General features: G+C 46.9%; 1 protein-coding gene across 2 annotated transcripts in view; it reads left to right on the top strand.

The window, feature by feature from the left end:
- Positions 1-17,955, top strand: part of DLGAP3 (DLG associated protein 3) — a 65,419-nt gene that overhangs the window by 25,238 nt on the left and 22,226 nt on the right. For both annotated transcript variants that reach the window (XM_082415552.1, XM_082415553.1), the window contains 5 exons: positions 2,680-2,885; positions 3,212-3,284; positions 15,149-15,362; positions 15,638-15,951; positions 16,335-16,420. In XM_082415552.1, the coding sequence (XP_082271678.1) occupies positions 2,680-2,885; positions 3,212-3,284; positions 15,149-15,362; positions 15,638-15,951; positions 16,335-16,420 (893 nt within the window). The remainder of the gene's footprint in view (positions 1-2,679; positions 2,886-3,211; positions 3,285-15,148; positions 15,363-15,637; positions 15,952-16,334; positions 16,421-17,955) is intronic.

A 17,955-nucleotide genomic window follows, 5' to 3' on the forward strand; every position in this document is an offset into this window, starting at 1 on the left:
CAGAAAGGGCCGAGGAGAGATCACCAACCCTTCTTCTCCCATCCCTGCAACCTTGCCACCACTCCGCTGCTCCCTGCTGCTTCTCCAGGGCTGCCCTCACCTCCCTGGGGGCTTCCTTTTTAACATGCAACTCACAGTGTCCTGCAGAGAAGCCAGCAGCTCCGCAGTGGCTGTGGAGTGGGAGCCCTGCAGTGTGCAGAGCGTGCCCGGCTGTCCCATCTGCCTCCCTCTGCCTCTGTGGTTCCTCTCTGCAGAGTACGGGGAAGGGGAAGGATCTGTCAGGGGCCGGGGTTCCAGGGAATCTTAGGACTGGAACGTCTGAGCCTGTCTGGGGGAGAACAAGGGGCTGCAGGGACTCTCTAGACAGACTGGTGCCCCCCCTGGCACAAAAGCAGGGGAAGCTGGCCACATCAGACCAGGTGTCTTTGTTGGATCCCCAGTCCTTTTGTTGAGACCTTGTTCCCCTACAGGATGCCAGCTCTCTCTCTCAGACTTCTTCCAGAATCCCTCTTTTCCCTCGGAGCCCTTGTTCCTTTATGGAGCCTCGTCTCTTCCCTGCGTTCCCATCTTCTGATTGAGCCCAGCCCCCCACCGAGCCCCGTCCGCCTCACCCCCTGAGGGCTCCTTCGTGGGGCCCCATCCCATCCCTGTTCTCACACTGATCTCTGACCCCTCATTTAGTCCCACCCCAGAATCTCTATTCCTCTCCTGAACCCTATGCTCTCCCTGAACCCTAACCCCCACCCCATTTAACCTGTTCTTTTCAACAGGTGTTTTAAATCTTCGCTACCTGCCCTGGGCCCCTCCCACATGCCTTCATTACACCTCATTCTTCACAGTGTAGGCAGACCATCCCAGGCTCCCTCACCTTCCTGTCAGTGGACTCGTCAAGATCCCCCGCCACCCTCATACCCTTCCTTCTTGGCTCAGAGGAGAAGCCAGGACCGCCCATCCCAGGATGACGCCTCCACAGGGCTTGAGCCCATCTCTCTGGGATCCCCTCTGTCCATGAGCTGTCCCCCCTTCCTCCCCACATTTAAAGACCGTCTCTTTACTGACTCTTTCCCTCATCCTGCAAACATGCCCAAATCTCTCTCATCCTAAAAAAGAAAATCTTTCTTCAACCCCATACCCCTTTCCATCTCCCTCCTGTCTTCCCTTCATTTCCAAGTTCTTAGAGTGCAGACTCCACTCCTTTACTTCCTTTCACTCTCCCCTTTACTACAGTCTGACTTCCACACCCCTGTCCTCTAAAATGTCCTGGGAGTGGTCACCAATGGTCTCTTGAGAGCTCTCCTTGAAAGGTACCTTTCAATGCTTATAATAACAATGGTCAACATTGGGCACTTACTCTGTGCTGGGCACTCTATATTGGCTCACTTATCTTTCCCACCAATGCTGTGAAGTGGGCATAATTATCATCACCAGTTCACAGACGAGGAAACTGAGGCTTAGAGATGAATCAGTTCTGCTCAAGTTTACCCAGCTAGCAAGTGATGGGGCCAGAATTTGAACACGGTTCTAACTCCCTAGCCCGAATCACTAACCTCTGCATGCACTGTGGCATTTGACATTATCAACTCCTTCTATTCTGGAAATGTCTCCTGTTTCCATGACACGGCATTCTCCTGACTTCCCTCCCACCCTTCTGCCCACTCTTTCTCAGGTGACTTCATAGGCTCCTCTCCCTTTCTTCGCAGTCCCCTTTTAAATGTCAGTGGATCCCTTCCCACCTCTCTTTCTTCTTTCCCCTGGGCTGTTTCATTCACTCCTGTGGATTCAGCTGCCACCCATGACTCCCCCATGTCTGCCTCCAGCCCAGGTCTCTCCACTGAACTCCAGAACCAAACGCCCAACCACCTGCTCCACAGCTCTCTGCCAACTCAAGATGCTCAACGCTGAACCTATCACCTTTCCCCCAAACCTGTTTCTCTGGGATTCTGTGGCTCAGTGATCGACAGCACCATCCCCCCAGGTCCTCAGCCGGCAGCATCTCAGTCATCATCGACTCCTCCCCACCCCCTCACCCCCCACGTCTAATCAGGCTCACTGATGCTCCTTAACACCTCTCATTTCCATCTCCTCTTCCCCCTCATTGTCATTGTCTTAATTTAAGCCTCATCATCTCTTGCCTGGATAACAGCATCAGCCTCTTAATTGGTCTCCGTCTCGCCACTTGAGCCCCTGCCCTGCTCCTGGCTCTCCACAATCCATCCTCTGTTTGGACTGTTGAAGTGCTCTTTCTGAAACACAAATTGATGTCACTCCCTCTGTGTCTCTTCACAGAAGGGAGGCGGAAAGTTAGAGGATTTGGGATATAAGCAGTTAAGAGGATGAAGGAGAAGGAGGGGTGAAAGGTCACTGAGGTCAGGTGACGCTTTACTGCTAGGGGTGAGATTGACGTAGGTCACTTTGACCTCTGAGCTTCAACCTCTTGGCACCTGGCATGTCAGCTCCTAGACTCTCTAGGTGGTCCTCAATTAAGTAGCAAAAGTCACATGGAGGACGATGAGGCATCTCCTGTAGCGGAGACCTCACCTGCTCTGCCTCTGCACATTCCTGAACGTGGCCTGCTTGAGCCAGGGCTGAGTGTCTCCCACTGGCGGTGGAGAATGTGGGTCCCGGCTTCCAGATTTAGTAGGGACTTGTCTGAAAGATAGAGGCCCCTTGTCCCTGCAGGTGCCGCAAGATGACTGGGGGGGTTACCCCACTGGGGGCAAGGACGGGGAGATCCCCTGCCGCAGGATGCGGAGCGGCAGCTACATCAAAGCCATGGGGGATGAGGAGAGTGGAGACTCAGATGGCAGCCCCAAGACATCTCCCAAAGCGGTCGCCCGGCGCTTCACCACCCGCCGCTCCTCCAGCGTGGACCAGGCCCGGATCAAGTAAGGACAGGGAGAGCTGGGGTGGGGGTGGGGTGTAGGGTGCTGATCCTGGGTGCCTGTAGGAGATGTGCATAGAGTCGGTACCAGTCAGGTTCCCTGCTTAGGGGTCAACTGGGCAGTCTTGCTCTGCCCCTTATAAAGAGGGGGTGCCTGTGATAGCCCCTATCTGAATGTCTCTTTGGAAGAATCCCTTTACCCAGGAGTCTCCTGGGGATCTCTGGGATTTCTGAGGGTTAGAACCCGCTCAGGGGCCTCAGTACTCTCATCCCCCTCCCCCACCTCCTAGCAGACCCCCATTCTGAATCTGGAATTTTGACCTTTCCCAGCTGCTGTGTCCCGCCCCGGATCCACCCCCGGAGCTCCATCCCTGGCTATAGCCGTTCCCTCACCACCGGACAGGTAGGGAGAGGCCCAGCATGCTGGAAGGAAAGGGTGGGAAGGGGGATTCAGTCCCATGCTCAGCCTAGGCCTTAAAATCAGGAATCTGCCCATGGAGAGAGCACAGGTCTGGTTCTGGGGAGCTGGGAAGCCTGCCTTGGGACTCCTGGAGCTGACTCAGACTGAGGATCTCAGAGTCACATCCTTAAAAACCACCAAGCATCCTCAAAAGTGATGAACTTGTAAGGGCAGCGTCAGTTCTCTGAGGTTCCCCAGCCCTTTCGTGCCCTGATTGCTCCCAACCCACCCCATGTAAAAGGCAAGATTGAGTGTACAGACCAGGGATAGACAGAACTGCAGTCTCAGAGATGATCAGGGCTTGAGTTCTTTCCCCTCCACTCCACCCTGTGGAACACTGGCAAGATATCTCCCTCTCAACGCCTCTGTTGGCTCATCTTTTTTTTTTTTAATTTAATTTTATTTATTTGTTTTTGGCTGTGCTGGGTCTTCGTTGCAGTGCACTTGCTTCTCATCGCGGTGGCTTCTCTTGTTGCGGAGCACGGGCTCTAGGTGCGCGGGCTTCAGTAGTTGCGGCACACAGGCTCAGTAGTTGTGGCGCATGGGCTTAGTTGCTCCACGGCATGTGAGATCATCCCGGACCAGGGCTCGACCCCGTGTCCCCTGCATTGGCAGGCGGATTCTTAACCACTGCGCCACCAGGGAAGCCCCTGTTGGCTCATCTTTGAAATGACAATTGTAATGATGCTTATCTCACAGGGGTTTTGTGAGTTCAGTGAGAAAATATATGCAAACACAAGGTACCTGGCCCCACACTGGAACTTTACAAGTGTGAGTTCTATACCTAAGTGTAGACTTTACCCTTAACTAAAGGAGGCAGTGCAGTTTAGTAATTAAATGCATGAGGTGGGTTTGAATTCCAGCTCAGCCACTTACCGGCTGAGTGACCTGGGGCAAGTTACTTGACTTTTTTGAGCCCCACTCTCCCTATTTAAAAATAGGCATCATAATAGTGTTCTTGGCACACAGCCAACACTCAATAAAGGTTAGCTATTTTTACTGTTTGCTGGGGGAAAAAAAGCAATGCAAAGACCGTCCTGGTTGGCTTCCATGGTTTTGCTGCTGCAGTCTCTCAGCATTTCTTTGTTACATTTCCTGAATCAGGGAATCTGATTGGCACAGCCATCTTTTCACAGAAGACCAGTCTATGTTGCTAAACCCACTAGTTAATGCTCAGCCCTTGTTTTACTTGATCCATCAGCAACATCTAACGCAGCTGATGACTCTCTCCTTCCTGAAACACTTTTCTCAGTTGGCTTTGAGGACACCACACCTTTTAGGTTCTTCTAGCTTCTCTCTCTGGTTGCCTATTCTTAGTCGGTGTCACTGGTGCCCACAGACTCTTCAGGATTGGAACACTGGAGTTTTCCAGGGCTTAGTTCCTGGACTTCTTCCTACACTCACTCTTTGGGTGAGCTCATCCAGGCTCATGGCTTTGAATATTATTGAGAGCCTGATGACTCCCAAATGTCTATCACCAGCCCACATTCTCCCATAAATGCATATATATCTGTGTGTTGAAATCTCACTTGGATGTTGAGTAGACATCTCAAACTTAAGATGTTCAAAACCAAACTGCTGGTACCCTTTTCTCCCTCCTCAAATTTCCTACTCCATCCAATGGCTTCTCCATTTCGGATAATGGCAATTTTATTCTTCCAGGAGCTCTGATCTAAAACACTGAAGTCAGTCTGGACTCCTTTCTCTCTCACACATCCCATGTCCAACCCTTCAGCAAATCCTGTTGGTCCCACCTTCAAAGTATTTCCAGGATCCAGTCACTCCTCGCCATCTCCACTGCCAGCATGTCAGTGCAAGTCACCATGTTCTTTTGTTTAGACTGTTGCACTGCTTTCTAGTTGATCTCTTGCACTTGTCCTTGCACCACTTCATTCTCTCATAATACAGCCAGAGTGATCATTTAAGAATAAAATTGCATTCAATCAAGACCTTGCTCAGGGGAATAGTCAAACACTGTACTATGATGTGTAAGGCCCTGCATGATCTGGCCCTTGCTACCTCTGAGTTCCTATCCTAACACTGTTCCCATCCCACACCCACTCCAGCCACACTGGTCTCCTTGCTGCACCTCCTACACCACACGTGTGCTTCAGCCTTAGGTCCTTTGCTGCTACCTCTGCCTGGATCTCTCCTTCCCAGATACTCCCATGGATTGCTCCCTCGCTTCTTTCAGGTCTTTACCCAAACGTTCTAAATTTTAATTTTAACCCCCCTCAACATTTCCTGTTTCCCTTCTCTGTTCTTCTCCTTTTCCTCTTCCTCCCCCCCTACTTCTTCTTTTCATCACTTTACACTATCTAACATCATGTATACTTTACATATTTTTCCAGGGGGGCATGGTTTATAACCCCTGATTTACAGAAGAGGAAACAGGTTTAATGAACTAGTGACGTCACTCTATTATCTTTATCGCTTTTTGCCCTTCTAGTATTTTCCTAGAACATCTTTTCCTATATTTTACTTTAAAGCTTTTTGTCTCTTTATGTTTTAGGTATGTCTTTTGTAAGTAGTTTATAGCTATATTTTATTTTATATCCATTCTGACAGTTTGAGAGTTTAGTACATTTATATTTATTGTGATTTCTGATATGCTTGGATTCATTTCTGTCATCTTATTTTGTGCCATCTATTTATCCTGCCTTTTGGGTGATGCTTTTCTACTCCTTTGCTGCCTTCTTTTGGATCAATTGGATTTTCTTCATTTTTCTCTTCACCAAATTCCACACTGATTTGGCAGTTATATATACTAATTTCATTATTTTTGTGGTTATTATAATTTCATGTGCATATTTGACTTAACAAAGTCTCAGATTGACAATTACTTCTACCCTTCTTCTGAACAATGTAAAGACCTTAGGACACTTTACTTTTGATCACCTCTTCCCTTCTTACATGTACCAGTTGCCCAGTATTTTAGTCCCACCTTTTTTTTAACCTCTCTCAATTAGTCTTTATTATTGTTACTAACTTTTATACTACTAATACTTGATTAGTAGTATTACTAATACTAAGTATTACTAATATTTCACATTTTTACCTTTCCCCCCTCACTATACCTTCTTACATTTCATTTCTTCCTTTTAAAGTAAATTCTTTAGTAACTTTTTTCAGTGAGTGTCTGTTAGTGGCAAGTTCTGCCTTTAACCAAAAATGTCATTTACTCTCACTATTTTACATAATTTAGCTTATTACAGAATTTTAGGTCAACATTTATTTTCTCTCAGTGTTTTGATGATATTCCTCTGTCATCTGTTCTGTTGTTGCTGTGGAGAAGTCTACTATCAATCTAATAGTCTTTGTTGGTTATTTTCATTTCTCTCTGATTGTTGTCAAGATTTTGCCCTTGATTTTGGTGTCCTACAGTTTCACTATGGTGTGTGTGTGTGTGTGTGTGTGTGTGTGTGTGTGGTGTGTTCCCTGAATCTGAGGATTCGTGTCTTTCATCAAATCTGGAAAATTCTCTCATGGTTACTGTTTGCTGGTACATCTTTTTCCTTCTTTTTACTTTCTATCTACTTGCTTTTTTATCCAGTCTGAAAATCTCTGCCTTTTGAATGGCAGTGTTTTGCCTACTCACATTTAATGTGATTATTGATATGGTTGGATTGTCTCATGTCATTTTTGTTCCTTTGTTCTTCCTTTACTACCTTCTTTTGTATTAAATACTTTGTGTACCATTTTAATTTCTTTTCGTTAATTCCTTTTTACTATCTTATTCAAGTTATTAGTGGTTGCACTAGAAATTACAATGTGTATCTTAACTTATTAAAATCTAATTGATTCTGGTAAAATACAGAAGCACTGCTCTAATATATCTCCTTTCTCTCTCCCTTTTCTGTGCTATTATTGTCATATGTATTACCTATACCTGTGTTATAAACCTAAAAATTATTATAAACCAATAATAGTGTTATAATAACTGCTTTGCTTATGTCTTTTAAAGAAGTTGAGAGAAAAAAATGTGAAAAATATATTTATAGAGCTATTTATATTTACTCATATATTTACCATTCCTGGTGCTCCTCATTTCTTCCTGTAGATTTGAGTTACTACTGGTTGTCACTTCCTTTTAACCTGAAGAACTTCCATTAGTATTTCTTGTAAGATAGTTCTGCTGGCAATAATTTCTTCAGTCTGTATTTATTTGGAAATGTCTTTATTTTTACTTCATTTTTTGAAGGATAGTTTTGCTGGATATAGAATTCCTGGTTGACAGTTTTTTTCTTTTAGCACTTTCACTATACCATTCCACTGCCTTTGGTGTTCATTGTTTCTGATGAAAAGCCAGTTTTTAATCATATTGGTTTTTTTTTTCTTGTATGTGATGAATTGTTTTCCTCTTGTTGCTGTTAAGATTTTCTCTTTGTCTTTCAACATTTTGACTGTAATGTGTCTGGGTGTGGATCTCTTTGTATTTAACCTACTTTGGATTCATTGAGTTTCTTTGATCTGTAGATTAATGTTTTTCATCAAATTTGGAAAGTTTGGGGCCATTATATTTTCAAATATTTTTTCTTCCTCTTTCTCTCTGTCTTCTTCTGGGACTCCCATTACATGCATACTGGTATACCTGATGTTGTTCCATAGGTCTCTGAGGCACTGTTCATTTCTATTCAGTCATTTTCCCCATTCAGTTCTTTATACTGGATAATCTATACTCATCTATCTTCAAGTTTACTGATCACTTTTTATGCTGAGCCCTTCTGGTGAATTTTTAATTTCAGTTATTGTACTTTTCAGTTCTAGAATTTCCATTTGATTCTTTTCTTGTTCATTTAAAAAAATAATTAATTAGGGGCTTCCCTGGTGGCGCAGTGGTTGAGAGTCTGCCTGCCAATGCGGGGGACACGGGTTCGAGCCCTGGTCTGGGAGGATCCCACATGCCACATAGCAGCTAGGCCTGTGAGCCACAACTACTGAGCCTGCGCGTCTGGAGCCTGTGCTCCGCAACAAGAAAGGCCGCGAAAGTGAGAGGCCCGCGCACCACGATGAAGAGTGGCCCCCGCTTGCCGCAACTGGAGAGAGCCCTCGCACAGAAACGAAGACCCAACACAGCCAAAAATAAATAAATAAAATAAAGAATTATAAAAAAAAATAAGAGCAAGGGCCAAGAGAAATTGTTCTCCCAGACATTTAAAAAAAAATTAATTAATTAATTTTTGGCTGCCATTTTTGGCTGGTTGGGTCTCCGTTGCTGCGTGAGGGCTTTCTCTAGTTGCGGTGAGTGGGGGCTACTCTTCACTGAGGTGTGCAGGCTTCTCATTGTGGTGGCTTTTCTTTGTTGTGGAGCAGGGGTTCTAGGCTCATGGGCTTCAGTAGTTGTGGCACGCGGGCTCAGTAGTTGTGGTTCGTGGGCTCTAGAGTGCAGGCTTAGTAGTTGTGGCGCATGGGCTTAGTTGCTCTGAGGCATGTGGGATCTTCCCGGCCCAGGGCTTGAACCCATGTCCCCTGCATTGTCAGGTGGATTCTTGACCACTGAGCCACCAGGGAAGTCCTTTTCTTGTTCCTTTAAAAAAAAAAATTCTCTTTGTTGTGATTTTCTATTAATGCTGTCACTGTTGTCATACTTTCCTTTAAATATTTAAACATGCTTTCCTTTAGTTCTTTGAACATTCTTGTAATAGCTGCTTTGTAGTCTTTGTCTGATAAATCAAATGTTTGGGGACATTCACATTTTCTTGTTTATTTACATGTGTCACAAATTTTTTGGTTAAATACTGAACATTTTAGATAATGTATTGTAGCAACTCTGGATTCTTATTTTACCTCTTGAAGATTGTTATTGCTTTGTTTGTTTGTTTGTTAATCCCTGGGCTAAATCTGTGAAATCTATCTACGATTCCAGATGCAGCCTCTGATTTCTCCACTGATTTTTTTTCTTTCTTGTTTTTATTTTAAAGCCTGGTTTCCTAGGGGTTGACCCTGTCTCTGCGTAGCTTAATGTCCAGCCAGAGATTGATCAGAGGTTGTGCTCAAAAACTTCAAGCCCGTAAGACTTCTTCTCTCTCCTTTTATGGTTCTATGTGTGATCTGGGGAGTACAAACATTGTGCTGTTTTCAAGCCATCTCTGGCTTTTACTTTTCACCAGGCTCTCTTGCATTTCTTCTGTACGTATGCACAGGCTCCATTGGCAAAGGATATGTGGGTGGGCTCAAGGCCTTTCTGATCTGTGTTGTACATGCACCCAGGCTCTAGTTAACCCAGACTATGTGAAGAGCTTATCAAACTCTCTATGGCTATCTTACCCCCTGGAACTCCCCATCAAATCCCTGTCTAGTCTGACAGTCCCATTGCTTGCCACCAAACAGTGCTGAAACCTCAGCCTGGCAGTGCTGCTGGTTATTCCTATTCTTGACACTGTAACAGACAATGCTCAAAATTAAGTGAGCTCCCTTTGTTAGTTGCAGTGAAGCAGCTGGTTTTTCATAGCCTGGTCCACCCTTTTTGAACTATTGCAACAGATAGAGCTGGGAGCTTGGGTAATGGGAGCAGCCCCAGGCAAGGACACCACAGACTCATGCTGTTCTTACCCAGAGTTCAGTAATTTTCATGAATGTGTTTCTTTGCTGTATACCTTTGATTGATTTTCAGAGTGATAAAATGGTTGTTTTTGACAGTTTTGTGCAGCTTTATAGTTGTCTTGGGGGATAGGATTTGGTATCCTCACTCTGTTGTGTCTGAAGTCAGAAGTCTGGAAAATTCTCAGTGACTATTATTATCCCTTTGAATATTGCCTCTTCTACATTTTATCGAGTCCCCCCTCTAGAACTCTTATTTGTTGTATTTGGGGCCTTTTTATTCGCTCCTTCATATTTTCCATCTCTTTACCTCTCTATGTTGCCTTCTAGGTAAGTTCCTCATATATTATTCACTATTCACTGGTTCACTATTTTTCTCTTCAATTGTGTTTCATTTACTCATTAGTTGTGTTTTAAATTTCCCCCTTTGCCCCCTAGAAATCTGATTTAGTCCCTTTTCAAATCTTTCTGGTTTTTTCAAAGCTTTTTTTTTTGGCCGCACCACGCGGCACGTGGGATCTTAGTTCCCCGACCAGGGATCAAATCTGTGCCCCCTGCAGTGGAAGCGTGGAGTTTTAACCACTGGACCACTAGGGAAGTCCCTCAAAGCTTTTATTCTATCCTTATGTTTTCAGTTTTATTTATCTTTTAAGTTTTAGAAAATTTAAACATTGTTTAAAAGCTAATCTGTTTTAGCTAAGGTAACACTAGCTGCTGTAACCGATAAACCTTGAATTCTCAACGGCTTCACTCAGTAGAAGTTTAGTTCTTGTTTATGTCACTGTTTGCTGTGATCTATTGCTGCATAATAAATTACCCCAAAACATAGTGTCTTAAAACAAAAAATATTTATTATCTCACAATTTCTGTGGGTCAGGAATCCAAGCGCAGCTTAGCTGGGTGCCACACGGATCAGATGTCTCACAGGCTTCATCAAGGTGTTGGCCAAGTCTGCAGTCATCTCAAGGCTTGCCTAGAGGAAGATCCCCTTCCACACTCACATGGCTGTCAGCAGGCTTCAGATCCTTGATGTGTGGGACTCACCATATGGCTTACAACATAACACAATTCACAACATAACAACTTGCTTCCCCCAGAGCAAAGACTCCTAGAGAGAGATGGTGAGAGAAAGTGTCCAAGATGGAAGCCACAGTGTTTTTGTAATCTAATCTCAGAAGTGACATGCCATTGTATCTGCCATATTCTATTCATTAGAAGTGGACCAATAGGTCTAATCTGCACTCAAGAGGAGGACACTATGCAAGGATGTGAACGCCAGGAGGTGAAGATGATTAGGAGCTGTGTCAGAGGTTGTCTACCACACAGTTTAATATGAGCTCATCTTCAATGGAGCTTTATCTTTGAGAACCCTCATCAGCCTGGGTTAGGAGTGGGTCCCCCAGAAAATATTTTAAATTAATTAATTAATTAATGTATTTATTTTAACATCTTTATTGGAGTATAACTGCTTTACAATGATGTGTTAATTTCTGCTTTATAACAGTGAATCAGCTATACATATACATATATCCCCATATCTCCTCCCTCTTGCGTCTCCCTCCCACCCTCCCAATCCCACCCCTTTAGGTGGTCACAAAGCACTGAGCTGATCTCCCTGTGCTATGCGGCTGCTTCCCACTAGCTATCTATTTTACATTTGGTAGTATATATAAGTCCATGACATTCTCTCACTTCGTCCCAGCTTACCCTTCCCCCTCCCCGTGTCTTGAAGTCCATTCTCTACGTCTGCGTCTTTATTCCTGTCCTGCCCCTAGGTTCTTCAGAACCATTCAGAAAATATTTTTAAATTGCTTCTGTTCAACTATTCTCGGTCTGGGACCTTTTTATGTTAATTTTTAATTTTGGGGGCGTCTGGCCCATGCAGACACTGAAGGCTGGGTCTGTGTGAAGATTAGCTTGTGGGTATAAATTCTTAGGAGATTTATCGTCTTTCCCCTCTCCCCAGTGCCTAGACTACAGACTAGCTCCCTTGTCATCAGTCTGTGTTGATAATTGATTTTTCTAGTTTGTCTTTTCATCAAAGCTTTCCCGTTTCCTACTTTTATGCAGGTTCCCAGTTCCAATTCCATGCTTCGTGTGGGCCCAAGTGGGTGTTAAAATCTAAGCCCTTTGGTTACTGAGACCAGCAACCCCTGCCCCTGCCTCCCACCCTCCACTGGGCTGTTTGCAGCATTGGCTCACACAGTTAATATTCTGATTTTCCAGTCTCCTCTTTGCTTTTGTCCCCTGGGGACTTATCTCGCTTTCTTGTGAGCTCAGTTATGCATATAAAACGTTTGTTATATTTTATTAAGTGTTTCAGAATGTTTTAAAATGGGAGGGTTTTCCAAGGTTATCTAAACCAAATGACATATGTAAAGTATACAAGATGTTGCCTTGTCCCCAGTTGGACCCACTAACTCTAGTACAGACAATTTTCAGTTAGACCCAAACAAAGTATTTTCTTTTAAATATCCCACATTCTTGGAAATATTTACTGATTCTGAGTCTGGTTTGCAGAAAGGCTAAGGTTCTCATTTCCCAAGAGGATTCTTTGGCTTTGACTCTCCTGAAAGTGAGAGTTGGGGGGAGCAGGGTGGAAGGCAGTGTAGGGAAAATAGGAGAATTCACAGCACAATATCACAATTTCATACTTGTAATACAGTAAAGATCAGCTTAGATGCAGTATTCCTCTGAGAGTCTATAAAAGTCTGCGTTTCCCTTAGGTCCTGGTCCCTTATTGGAATGCCAGAAGCTCCTCTTGGCTAGTAGAGATGGAATATGTGTAGCCCCAGAGGGTTTCTCACCCTCCTTCTGTCTGCCTTGGATAGAATTGGTCATGGGACTAGCATATGGTGGAGATTTCAAGAGCTTGAGAACCCTTGGGAAAGACGGGCCTTTGAGAGGTATTGTCACTGTGATTTAAGAACTGCTTGCTACTAATAATAGTAGTTAATGTTTACTGAGCACCTGCTATATGCCAGATGTTATGCCTAGTGCTTTACACAGAGAAGAGAGCTGGAGATATACATATAAGCCACAGAGTGAGATTCCTTCCATCCTTGGTGTCCAGACTTGAGACCGAAATGCTCTCTGCTAGGGTTAGATAAGCTTTCTTGTGCTTCAGAGGGACCCTCTGGGCTGGATTGGTTCTAGTTGGGGAGTATCTTGAGCCTGGCCTAGAAATAGCAAGAGTTGATCAGATCCTGAGCTTCAGGTACCACCGGTGCTTGGTACCCCAGAGGTCAGGAGATAGGAAAATGAGAGGTAGACTCACAGGGAGTCGTGAAAGTCACAGGTGCCACAGGAGTGTGGCTTGTGCCAGACAAACATGGGAGAACTTCACTTCTACAGGATCTTGGATTGATTTGTCCACGGCCTGTGATTTCTGTACACTTGTAATGAAGTTCCTTTAGAAAAAGCTGCAGACAGTCTTTCTTTTTAATTACCGGACCCATGTTGGAATCACTGAATCTGCAGCAAATTTGGCTCTGACCTTCAAAGCAGCCAAGGTGAAGAGAGGTTTATAGTTAGAGAACCCTGAGTTCTGATCCTTAGGGTGCGGCCTGAGTTAATATAGGTTTAACAAGCTCTCCAGGACATTCTGATGCTCAGTCAGCCTGGCAGGAGAGACAGGAAACTGGGCACTTTAGTTTTCTCACTTACATGCTGGGCATCTTTGGATAATTCATCTGCCCTCTCTGAGCCTTAGTTTGCCTATCTGTAGAATAGGATGGAAATTCCTGCTCAACTTGAGGTAGACTCTAGTGATATAATGTCATATACGTTTTGGGAGCCGAGTTTGGAAACACTGAGCTGCAATTTACACATGGGTCAAGCTCCTTTCTCTGTTGACTGTACATAAATATGAATCTTTCCTGAGAGGTCACAAGATGCAGCCATGGGATACTTGCTGTCGCATTCACCATGCGGGTGCTACTGAGGACCTTGTCCGTGACGTCATCCAGTGGCCTCTACATAGTCACCCATGGGGGAATTTCTCAGTGACAAGAATAGTGTGATTGTCATGAGTGGTGGCCTGTGTCTACCAGGTAGGCCCTGAGACCATCCCGTGGCACTGATTGAGGGCTTACCTGCACCAAGTGCCTCCCATGTTTTTCTTTGAGTCTCCTAAATAGCCCTATGAAGATGGTACCATCATCATTCCCATTTGACAGGTGATTAAACCGAGGCCCGAAACTTTGAATAACGTTCCCAGGCCACACTGCTAGGAAGTAGCAGAGCCAGCACTTGAGTCCAGCCGGGTCTCACAACATAGGCCATGTGGGCAACCCAGAAGCTATACTCCTTGAAGCTATGGATGCTCTGAAGCTCAGGGTCAAATGTGCAAGCATCCTGTGCTCTGGGTGTTGAGCTTACCACTGGACCACCCTCTTCCCTACCTTTATATTTTCTTTGTGTCAGTTTTCTCATATAAAGCAAATGAAGCTGCCGCCGCTGGTATATTTAGTCTTAGTGCAGTGTTATGTGACATGGTTCCATGAACAAAATTTTTGTTTTGCTTTTTCTTAGTTGCTTCAATTTTTTTTTTAACACCATGGATTCTGCATCACAAAATATCAAAACCGAAACCAGGAACCTCAATCAGCAGTGGCTGAACTTTCCTCAGAGGATGAGGGCAGGGAAGGAACCGGCAGGCTGAACCAGAACTCTAGTTAGTGGGCAGAAGGTGGGGGAGGGCTTGGAACACTTGAAGGATGATAATTTTTGCTCCGTTATGTACCCATTAATTTCCTTCCTGCCACATGATTTTACCTCTATAGGTTGCTTTCCATCATTTTTGTAATGCAGTTGGTCATAAATAATAAAATAAAAGTTGTCCTTCCCTACAGTACCCCACCCCATACTTGGCAGGAGGGTGACTGTCAGCTCTCTGGTCCTGTCCCCCCAGGGTCAGGTGAGAGAAACGTGAAGGGCTGGGACAGGTGGAGAGGAAGATGGGGTGGTCTGGAGGCACCCGAGCTAGATGTCTGGGAGAAGCGTAGGTGGGGTCGAGGGAGGAGTATTCAGAGGAACGATTAGACCCCAAGGCTGGTCCCGAAGGAGGCCTGGCGAGCAGCACAGGGCAGAGGTGCCTCCATCTTTCTTTGCAGGGGGTGAGGGTTTCTTTTAGTCCAAAGGCGTTAAGAGTCACACAGAGACACAGCTTCTGCAGAACTAGATATATTCCTAAGGCGAAGTGCCTCAGAGACGCCCCCATCCCATCTCAGCACCACGGTAACTGTCCTTCTGGCCCCTGTACCCAGCTCAGCGAGGAGCTGAACCAGCAGTTGGAGGCCGTGTGCGGGTCCGTGTTTGGGGAGCTGGAGTCCCAGGCCGTGGACGCCCTGGACCTGCCCGGCTGTTTCCGCATGCGGAGCCACAGCTACCTCCGGGCCATCCAGGCCGGCTGCTCTCAAGACGATGACTGCCTGCCCCTCCTTGCTACCCCTGCCTCTGTCTCAGGGAGGCCCGGCTCCTGTGAGTACGCTCCCCCTGTCCCTGGCCCGGCCCTAGGTTGGAGAGCGATCTGGGTCCGGTTCTGGCCCTGGTCACGGCTCTGCTGTGTGACCTTGGGCAGATCGCTTGCCTCTCTGGGTCGGATGATGGGGAGGAGGATCCGTGGTTCTGTACATAGCAGCACGTGGAGTACGCGTGGCTGCTGGGTCCTGTGGTACCGCGTGGGTGTGGGGAGTGGCAGACACCTGCCAGGACGTGTTTCTCACCCTATGTGTCTTTGCGTTCCCTGGCCACAGCCTTCAACTTCAGAAAGGCCCCGCCCCCCATCCCACCGGGAAGCCAGGCCCCGCCCCGCATCTCCATCACCGCCCAGAGCAGCACCGACTCCGCCCATGAGAGCTTCACCGCGGCAGAGGGCCCCGCCCGGCGCTGCAGCTCCGCAGACGGGCTGGATGGCCCGGCAATGGGCGCGCGCACCCTGGAGTTGGCGCCGGTGCCACCCCGGGCCAGCCCCAAGCCCCCTACACTCATCATCAAGACCATTCCAGGCAGGGAGGAGCTGCGGAGCCTGGCGCGGCAGCGGAAGTGGCGGCCGTCCATCGGGGTGCAGGTATGGAAGGAGGAGGCGCCGAGGAAAGTTCAGGCCCTGTCCGGTTGAGGATGGATTGAGGGGGTCAGTGGGGCCTTCCGGATACACAGACCTTTTCCTCGCTTGCTCTTAGCTTGGTCATCGACGGGGCTGATCCAAACAGCCCCAGCCCACATCCTTGTCCCTCATCCTGGCACCATCACCCCTGGCGAGCGGAGAGCGGTGCCCAGAGGTTGGCACCTTGATGCATCTAACCTCCTGGGTCTCTCGTCTTGTTCAGGCAGATTGTCTTTTCAGGATCTGCCAGCTGGCTTGGGGCTCAGGCATCGCTTGCCCTTCTCCCTGGGAAGGGCTTGCGTCCCTCGGTCTAGCCCTGGCCACTGACTTCCCAATCCTGCCACCAGGTGGAGACTATCTCAGACTCGGACACGGAGAACAGGAGTCGAAGAGAGTTCCACTCCATCGGTGTGCAGGTGGAAGAAGACAAGAGGTGGGTCCGAGTGGGGATATCTCAGGCTTTGCTGGGGGTGGGGTGGAGAAGAGGAGAGAGGGATGCATAACGACCTCACTGGCCTGGGCTCCCTGCACACCCTCTCTTCCTGGTCCTGAGGACAAGCCCTTTGAATGGGGAGGTGTCAGAGCAGCCACAGAGGCTCTCCACGGAGATGTCACCAGGGCAGTCTAAAGTGAATTCTCCTTGTACCCGTACCTGTCCCAGGTGCTGTGAGGTGGACAGGAGAATACAGTGGTCCCGGGAACGGGGTAGTAGGGAGAAGTAGCAGGTAGGTGCAAAGCAGGCCTCTAGCAATTGTCCTTTATAGCGGATAACAGGATTTTTCCAATCCCTCGTTACTTCCCGTGGTGTACAAGTATGTGAACTCAAAAAGTAACAAATAAACATGAAGACTGCCTCTCAGGGGCCCCTGGCAGATATAATACTCCTCCCCACTCGGCTCACACAAGCATTTAACCAGTTGGGGGTACCTATTATATGCCTGAGTCTGTGGTGTACCAGAGAAATCAACAGCCACTATTCTGGCATTAGGTGGCCTCAGAAACATTTTCCTTAATTTCGAACTGAAAAATTAGCACTGAGAGCTCTGGAGGGAATACTGGGAGGAATCCCTCTGTTGTTGGCTTCCTATGGGAAGATGCTTTCTCTAATGGCCATGTGGCAGTGTCATAGAGGCCCATCTGCCCTCTGGGCTGCAGTGCTCCCTGGCCAGTGGCCCTAAGTGTGGTGTCTGGGAACCTGCCTGGGGCTGGCGGTAAGAGTTTCGTGGTAATCTGTGTTGCCCAGGCCACACCCCTTGAAGGAATAAAACTAGAGTGCCAGTAGCAGTCACTCACAGCTCTGTTCCCGGTTGCCATTGTTGGGTTTTAGACCTTCCCTAAATTCCCCCAACTATTTCTGGGAACCCCTGGGAGCATCGTGTGTGTGTGTGTGTGTGTGTGCCTGATCAAGACTTCTTGGGGTTCCTGTGGGGATTCATCACTTTTCTCTACTCTCACACTAGCTCCCTGCAGCTCCATATGCTCCTGAAGCTGTAAATGCCTCCATCGAGGGCGGCAAAAAGGCGCCCTTGTTGCCCCCATTATTACTGAAAGCTACCATCCTCCAAATTCTTAATATTCCACAAAGATCACAGAAAATTAGCACTTTACGATAAAGCCAATTCTGCAAGTCTATGACTTGAGTTCTTGAGAGGTGGGGTAGGAGTCATGGCTGGGTGCAGCTCTGTGTTCAGAACACTGGCCCCAACTCTAATGCTGCCCCGTGGACCAGAAACCAAGCCCATGTGCCCCCATTTGCTCCCTCCTGAGGCTTCTTGGTCCCTCATCCATATAGACCCCTGGGGGTCCCCCCATTTCTCCTAACAAGCCTGAATTCTGGGAAGAGTGCAGCAGGCATTATACTGAGACTCAGACTATATCAGCAACCTCTGTCATTCATTTGTGGATTGATTCATTCAGAAAATACTTATTAAGCATCTGTTATATGACAGCGCCTGTTAAATGCTCAGG

This window comes from Balaenoptera physalus (assembly GCF_965194825.1).
Source record: "Balaenoptera physalus genome assembly, chromosome: 1".
NCBI lineage: Eukaryota > Metazoa > Chordata > Mammalia > Artiodactyla > Balaenopteridae > Balaenoptera > Balaenoptera physalus.